General features: G+C 37.1%; 1 protein-coding gene across 2 annotated transcripts; it reads left to right on the forward strand.

Moving 5' to 3' along the window:
- The first annotated feature begins 3,083 nt into the window (after positions 1-3,083).
- Positions 3,084-8,217, forward strand: lpar2a (lysophosphatidic acid receptor 2a). Of its 2 annotated transcripts, none has more exons than XM_017425263.3 (4): positions 3,084-3,241; positions 4,701-5,453; positions 6,001-6,263; positions 8,102-8,217. In XM_017425263.3, exons 2-4 carry the CDS (start codon positions 4,703-4,705, stop codon positions 8,126-8,128), a joined length of 1,041 nt encoding a protein of 346 aa, XP_017280752.1. In that variant the 5' UTR covers positions 3,084-3,241; positions 4,701-4,702; the 3' UTR covers positions 8,129-8,217. The 2 variants fall into 2 exon arrangements, with proteins under 2 accessions (XP_017280752.1, XP_024863638.1); XM_025007870.2 differs by having other exon boundaries at positions 3,121-3,253.
- The last annotated feature ends 59 nt before the right edge of the window (positions 8,218-8,276 follow it).

Below are 8,276 nucleotides of genomic sequence, written 5' to 3' on the forward strand. Positions count from 1 at the left end.
GTTTTGTGGGGGGTAAAAACTTCTTGTTCAGGATTATCTTCAGGCATATGCTGTAGCATTGGTCAAGAGTGTTGTCACAGACATCAATCAGTCACATTATGACAATCCATTTAATATTTCTAAGGTCCTCTTTTTGTTGTCAGTGAGTTATTGCCCTGCTAGGGGGATGACAAAATGAGCTGCAACTCAATTTAGAAGCCAATAGTCAAAACTGTTTTGAGTGATAGATAAATGCAATAAAGTTACTTTTTTCAGCATTAAAGAAAAATAAAATGAACTTTATAACTGAGTACACTTGAGAAGCAAATAATGAAACTAATATTAACATTTTCTCTAAGCCTTTTTATTTGTTATTGTCATGGAGATGGCTATTATTTATTTTATTATTATTATATTTTATCTGGTTGTAATTGTACCTCTCTCCAACGCACATTGTGCGAGACACCCTGGACAAGTCGCAAGATAATATAACTAACTAGTTGAAAATATTTTTGAGTAAAATAGACAAATGTTCATAGACGTTGTCATTCAGTTGTCTTATTTTGAAAATCTCACCGGAAGTCTTGCTACAGTTTTTGTGTGTGAATTTATGCTTGAAATATGTGACTGCTGCCCTCTAGTGGTCACAGCAATTAACTGCGACATCTATTTCCCGCTACCTTTTTTTAGCTTAGTTGACAACTTGTTGCGTATTCAAAGTTTGATTCATCTGCGTCCACGAGGAGGAAACTGAATCCATATTTATTGAAAATGTCGCTCAATGTAGCTCTGTGTATGTTATTTTTTTTTTACTTATCTATGGTATTAAAAAATGTAGTCCGAGAGTGTCTATATTGATTTCCGCCCTCTTGTGGTCAAAGTGATGAACTGCATAAACAATCAGCCGCATCGATCCAAGTAGAAAGTGATTAAAATGTTGGAAACTCAAAACTTGCCGGTGTTTAATTGCAAACTACTAAATCTCCACGTACTCCCAATAGATGGCTTTCTCGCTAACATTATATCACCTTCGTTAGTGAAACGAGTTACTAAAAATTATGTTTTAAAGATTACAGGCAAATGTTTTGAACTGTATGTGTTTACTGCCCTCTTGTGGTCATAATGAGGAACTACACTAAAATCATGTGACCGGAGTGTGACGGTTTTCCCCTCTTGTGGTCACGGGGATGTACTGCATCAACAATTAGCTTCATAGGACCTAGCTTAAAGTTAAAAGTCCACACATTTAAACATTTAGAAATAGATGTTTTTGTTTCCATAAAACAAGGTCACAGTCAACAATAATGATAAATAAATGAAGAAAATTTTATTTCAGACAAATGTTAGAGCAACTGTATGGCAACTGCAATAAATTATGATTTGGAAATCTGTTTAACATATCGCTACAAATTTGGGTTTGTTATTTTGATTAAATTACTGTTCATTAAAAAAGGCTTGTGTTCAGCGGTACATTTAAAACAAATGTGTATAAAGTCGAATATTTTGTGAGCTCCTCGGAATAACATGTTTACTTACTACCCTCTTGTGGTTATATTGTGCAACTACATCCTTAAACCTTTGCACTTCCGGTATTCAAAATAAAAGAACGGCGAATGAACTTAAAATATTGTTTTACATTATGTTAACACATAATGTCAAACTAACTTCTTATATCTTCACTTATCAAACTGAATTTAATTATCAAGTAATTTACAAGGTCAGTTTTACCATATAAATATTTTTTTGACATTACGCTAAACAATGATGTGACTAGATGCTGGTGTAGATTCTCAGTCATCCAGGCCATGGTAAATTCAAAAAAAGTTAAAAAACAAAAACAACTGGACTTCTATTCTGTAGCTATTTCTGAATTGAGAAAGCTCCTCGGATGAGAAGCGAAACGTCTTCAGCTACAGAATAGAAGTCCAGTTGTTTTTGTTTTTTAACTTTTTTTGAATGATGTGACTAGAGAGAATTCAAAATCAACATATACGTTTTGCGCCCTCCCGTGGTCATATTGACGTACTGCATCAATGATGAGCTGCAGTGTTTTTATGTAGTAAACAGGTCTTAAATTAATAACATCGTTGACATTTAGCGCTTGCCACTGTACAGAGGGATACATTCGAAATACCCAATTATTCACGATAGCTGGGTGGTGTCCTTCACTGCAGCTCCTTCGTGTGTGTATGTTCTATGAACCTCAAACATTTTCGGCTTTTGTTGCACTTAGCTAAAATTTTAAAAAAACAAACGTGCCCAAATTTTGCTATTTTGTAATTATTTTTATCCTACAAAAAGTACAGTTGTTATAATAGCCATTGGAATAAAATACCTTGTTTGATAAATCGAGTTTGTTTATGCCAAAGCTAAATGAAATATTATAATGATAAAATAATGTAATGACTTACTAAAACCAATCTTTAGAATTTTAATAAAAGTTGTTATTTATTGTATCTATTTAGAAAAAAAAAAACTTTCTACTAGTGACTTTAAAACCACTTTTGTGTTGTTGCTTTAATGCTCTCAGAAAGTTTGAGCTCCTTTCCCCTTTTGATCTTATTAGCAAACTGAGGCTAAACTAGATAATAAAGATTAGTTAATAAAAATGTGACAGCTTAAAAAAATTAAAATACGGCCTGTTTTTATCAACGTGTTTTATTGTTTAACGTCAAAATGCAGTTACAGAAAGCGGCCACTAGAGGGCACGATTAGACAACTGAGCAGAGGGTTTTTGCTGGGGTTTCTTCAACTTTGTTACTACAACTACTACATATTATTATTAATATTATTATTATTATTATTAGTAGTAGTAGTAGTAGTAGTACCAGTAGTTTAATATTACAAATTATTGTTGGCAGCTGTTTAAGTTTGATAATGCGAGATACTACAATTTTATTTTTTTCAAATTTATTTTTTCCTCTGCTTTCCTCCCTTTTTTCGATAAAATATTTGTTTGTCTTATTGTCTTTCACTTCGCTGTTGTTGTTGTTTTTTTAATTATTTATCATATTCCGTGTATTTTCACTTGACGTTACCGGTTTTGAGAACACCGTCTCCTTGTCGCTCCTTTGGGTGGTGTTTGTGTTTTGTCCGATTTTTCTGGGTGGTACTTGGAGGCAGCACGGCTACCTGTAGTTCAGGTCCAGCTGATCCGAGTGAGGATGATTCAGACAGGTGTCGACATGAAGGTGTGCCAACACGGATGGTCGGACAGCGTTGTAAAGTAATACTTTCTGTTTCTTCTGGAGTCAGCTCGAAGGTAAGTTTTTTGGTAAGTTTTTTGTAAACACTTGTTTCAGTCAAAAACCTGTACCAAACACGAGAAAGTCTCAGTATCTGAGGCACAGGCGTTAGACAGACTTTATCACAGAAGAAACAACTATGACTTTGCATTGTAGGATATATATATATATATATATATATATATATATATATATCTAACTTTGGCCATTAACTAAGGTTGACTTGTGTTAGGTTTATATACAATCATTCAATAGGCTTACTTTTAAGTATAGTTTTTGAACTTAGAAGGAACAAACTGAGAAATGTGGGATTCTATTGGTGCCAAAAATATGTGTGTATGTAGCATGCTGTGTATATGTTAGGTGATGTGTGTGTATGTGTGTGTATATATATATATATATATATATATATATATATATATATATATATATATATATAGTAACATGCCTATGTACTGCGTTGTGGTATGCTGACCAACAGCCATTCTAAATGAAGACTCTAATCACTCTATCACCTAACATATCACCGTATATATACACAGCACGCTACATACAAACCTTACAAAGACGCGTAAAAACACATTTTTGGCACTAATGGAACCCCACAGAGAAAGCCATGAACTGAAAGCTGTTGGCATACCAGTATCAAGGTCTACGGTCAAGGGAGATGTGGAACAAAAAGCAGCTGTGGTTTAAAAATTGCTTCACAATTATTAAGATTGACTAAAGTTTATTTCTGTGTGGGGAAATGAATCCTTCTGGAGGGATGTATAATCATGAAACTAAAACTGAAACAATTGACTTTATAACCGAACAATAAGTCCAAATCAAAACCTGGACTCAAACGCTTACTAAGAAGCAGGGGAACATCTGCGGGGCTTTTAATTGCAAAGCTTTAGCAGTCCTTGAAGGAATGCATGTCGCCCGCCGAGTTTTAAACTAAGATCACATTATACTGAGAAGAGAAGTTGTAGTTGGATTGATCAAACCTTGAAAATATCATGAGCAATGTCATGTAGTGTCGCTCTCACAGTTATGAATGACTCTCAGCTACTACCACACCAAGTTTTGGTTCATGAGATATTTTGCTAACACTACAGATAAACAAAGACACAACATGGACAAAAAAATTATCTAATGAATACAAATGGCTAACTTTGTCCTTACTTTAATCACAAAAGTGTTGTTACATGTCAGAAGGTTGGTGGATTTTAAATACTCAATATTTCTGCATGAAACGAATTCAAAGAAATCAACCAAGTGAACATTCAGTATTTGAACAATTCAAAGATCTAAATATGATGATATGGTGTTCACATTTATGTTAACTTTAAACCCCAAAAGGCCCTTACTTTGTCATAATATAGTCACTAAGTTCAATATGCAATATAATGTTATTTATAAAGCTGTAAAATACTTCAGATAGGGGAGTGAATTGGATTTTATGACTTAGGTTTTTCCTACTTGTGTCTGCAGTTATGGCCTCTGGAAACAATGTGAATAACACCTGCTTCACCGATGAGAACATCCGCTTCTTTTACAACTATGTGGGCAAAGAAATCGAAAAAAATTGGACCTCGCCGGACATTATGGTCATCGGACTGGGGTTGACGTTGTGTCCTATTGTAGTCCTGGCCAACCTGATGGTGATGGTAGCCATCTTCACGAACCGCCGCTTCCACTTCCCCATCTATTACCTCCTGGGTAACATGGCAGCAGCAGACCTGTTTGCAGGTCTCGCCTATGCTAACCTGATGTTGAACACAGGCCCTTGGACTAAAATGCTTACTAAAAGTCAGTGGTACATCCGTGGAGCTTTAATTGACATCAGCCTGACTGCCTCTGTAGCCAACCTGCTAGCTGTTGCTGTGGAGCGCCACCAGACCATCATAACCATGCAGCTACACAGCAACATGACCAAGCGGCGGGTGTCGCTGCTCGTAGTTGGCATCTGGGTCATAGGAATCATCATGGGTCTGGTTCCCTCGATCCTTTGGAACTGTGAATGTAATCTCAAGGACTGCTCTAAAATTGCGCCCCTCTACAGCCGCAGCTTTCTCATTTTCTGGGCAGTTCTCAACCTGATCACTTTCTTCATTATGTTGGCCATGTACGCTCGTATTTTCTATTATGTGAAGCACAAGAGTCTGTACGTGTCTCAGCACAACTCGGAGATGCGACACAACCAGACGGTAGTCAACCTGATGAAAACCATCTCCATGGTTTTAGGTGAGAAGCACCAGTTACATCATCTCTGTGACACTTGTTGCCAGCCTTTTACATCAAAAGAAACTTAATGAATTAAATGTAAAAGTACTGTTTACAAACTATGAAATCAAACGTAAGTTATCTTAAATGATGCAATTTAATGTACCTGTATGTATTTAAGGACACACTGACTATCTTTATGTAAATGCCTTCAAAGGTATTTGTGCTTTAGCTCATTAAATAGAAGCATCTTCTGATTGGCTGACATTTCTCCCCAAACCAGTTCTTTTAGCTTTTGTTTTGTCTTCCCATGCGTGAACACACTGTGCTTTACCTGTACGGTTTGTTCGGAATGTCCAAAATCTTGTCCCGATCTGCCTTTTGACTGCACAGGTGACTCATTTCTAGGCAGATAAAATGTACTACCTGGCAGTTAATGTCGAGCTAAACAATAGAGGACACAATAATAGGCTGGTGTCACATTATATTAGTGGTTCAGTGAAAAATGTACACATTTTTGTTTTTCGTCTACATGTGTTTTGTTGTCTAAAAATCCATCTTCCTCCAGGGGCCTTTGTAATCTGCTGGACACCCGGCCTCATAACTCTCCTAATGGATGGCATATTGGGTAAAAAGAGCAACGCCAACAAATATGAGAAGTACTGCCTGGTGATGGCAGTGTGTAACTCTCTGGTCAACCCAATCATTTATTCTCTGCGGGACGAGGAGATGCGAAGTACGTTCAAGTTTATCCTGTGCCGTTTGTGTCACAGAGGTGTGGATCGACAGCAGCTGTCTTCACCCATTGAGTTCAAATCATCACTAAAGGAGGTAACTCTTAATTTAAGTATTCTGTCACTACAGAAGAGTAACCAGAAACAGTAGATAACAATCAGATAAAGTCCTGCGGGTGAGAGTTCCACATTTTGTTTACAGCTCCTCAAATGTATAATTATCACACTTCCTGTGACTAGTCAGCCTTCACACTTCTTGCATGCTGTTGATTTCTGATAAAACATGTTGCCTGTTGCTCTGTTAAAGCTGGAGTTAAGGATATTTTTCTTGAGTGTGAATGTAGGAAATATAGTTTTATCTACAGTGCCTTGCAAAAGTATTCGTCCTTCTTAGTAATCTGTTTGGTCATCTTACATTCTGGAAGTTAAAATGAGAAAACAGTGTTTCAACTGATTAAAAATATATATAAAACTGATAAGTGGTGCACATATGTATTCAGCCCCTTCACTTTAAAGAGCCAATCATTACAGTCAGAGGTCATGTAGTTAAAGTAAGATCCACCTGTAAACAAGCTAAATGTCAAATTATACACACCTGTTGTAACAGCCCCCACATTCAGCTCCAGTGCAACAACAAGTAGTAAGGGCTACCACCAAGCAAAAGATATCATGAAGACCAAATAACTCTCCACAGGGGTCAGAGACAAAGTTTTGGAGAAGTGCAGATCAGAATTGGATTATAAATGAATATCCAAGAACTCTGAATGTCCCACGGAGCACCATTAAATCCATTAAATCATTATTAGGATGATGCCCCCACAGCAAACCTGCCAAAACTCACAAACTGGGTTTTAATCAGAAAAACATCCAGGAGACCAGAGAGAACTCTGATGGAGCTGGGTGGGTCTGTCCACAGCTGGGCTTTATGAAAGAGTGGCAGGAAAAAAGCTACTGCTGAAAGATGGGAAACAAACTGGGCTGTTTGGAATCTCTTCCCCAAACATGTGTAAGAAGTTGATGTGATCAGATGAGACTAAACTTAAACGTTTAACCTATCAAGAACACCAAGTCAGAGACAAATCTCCCACCTCTCAATGTGCTGAGAACACCATCCCGATAGAGAAGCATGGTGGTGGCAGCATCATGTTGTGAGGATGTCTTTCCATCAGCAGGGACAGGGAAACTGAGGTTTACCCTCCAGCAGGACAGTGACCCTAAATGAAGCAACGCTCCAGTGGTTTAAGGAGAACGTGTTAAATGTTCTGGGACGGTCCAGACCTCAGTTCACCTGGAGCATCTCTGGTTTCATTTAAAGGTTGGACACAATCAGGCCCCACCCAACCTGAAGGATGTTAGTGTCAAACTTCGCTCCTCGGGGGCCGCTCTCCTGCATGTTTTAGATGTGTTCTTGCTTTAAAACACCTGGTTTAAATGGAAGACTTGTGGACATGCTTCTGGAGAGGAGCTAATTAAACCATTTGAATCAGGTGTGTTGGAGCAAAAAAAAACAAAAAAAAACTAAAACTTCCAGGAAAGTGGCCCTCGAGGCCTGGAGTTTGACACTCCTGCGTTAGATGGACCGAGACCAGAGACTTACTGCCGCAGAAGTGGATTACACTGTATTAAGTTCTGGGAGCTGAATGCATACACAATTTTTCATAATTATTTAAAACATTTTTTTCCCTCCCATTTAACTTCATTAATCTGGAATATTTTTTTTTCTTTTTGCAGAACTGCTTACAAAGAAGTTAAAAATCAATTTAGACTGTAAAGCAACAAATTGGGGGGTGGGGGGAACAAGAGAAATGATTACTTTTGCAACCTACTGCAAATCCTTCTGTTCCAAGTCATTGTAAATAAAAAGTAACTTGTAAAAAGGCTATTTGAAAATTCAGCTAACCCAACTGAGTATAATTTTCTTTCATTTGTTTACAGAAAAACTTTGACTGTCCCGAAATTTGAAGATCAAGCTTCAGGACACAGATGGTAGAGATGACTGATGGACAATGTCTGTGGTATGATGGAAAAATAAAATATATTGTTACTCGAGACATACTTCGTAGCAGTCACTTTTTTTTTTTTGAGCTACAAAAACCTGAATTTGAATTTC

This window comes from Kryptolebias marmoratus, linkage group LG12 (genome assembly GCF_001649575.2).
Source record: "Kryptolebias marmoratus isolate JLee-2015 linkage group LG12, ASM164957v2, whole genome shotgun sequence".
NCBI classification, from domain to species: domain Eukaryota; kingdom Metazoa; phylum Chordata; class Actinopteri; order Cyprinodontiformes; family Rivulidae; genus Kryptolebias; species Kryptolebias marmoratus.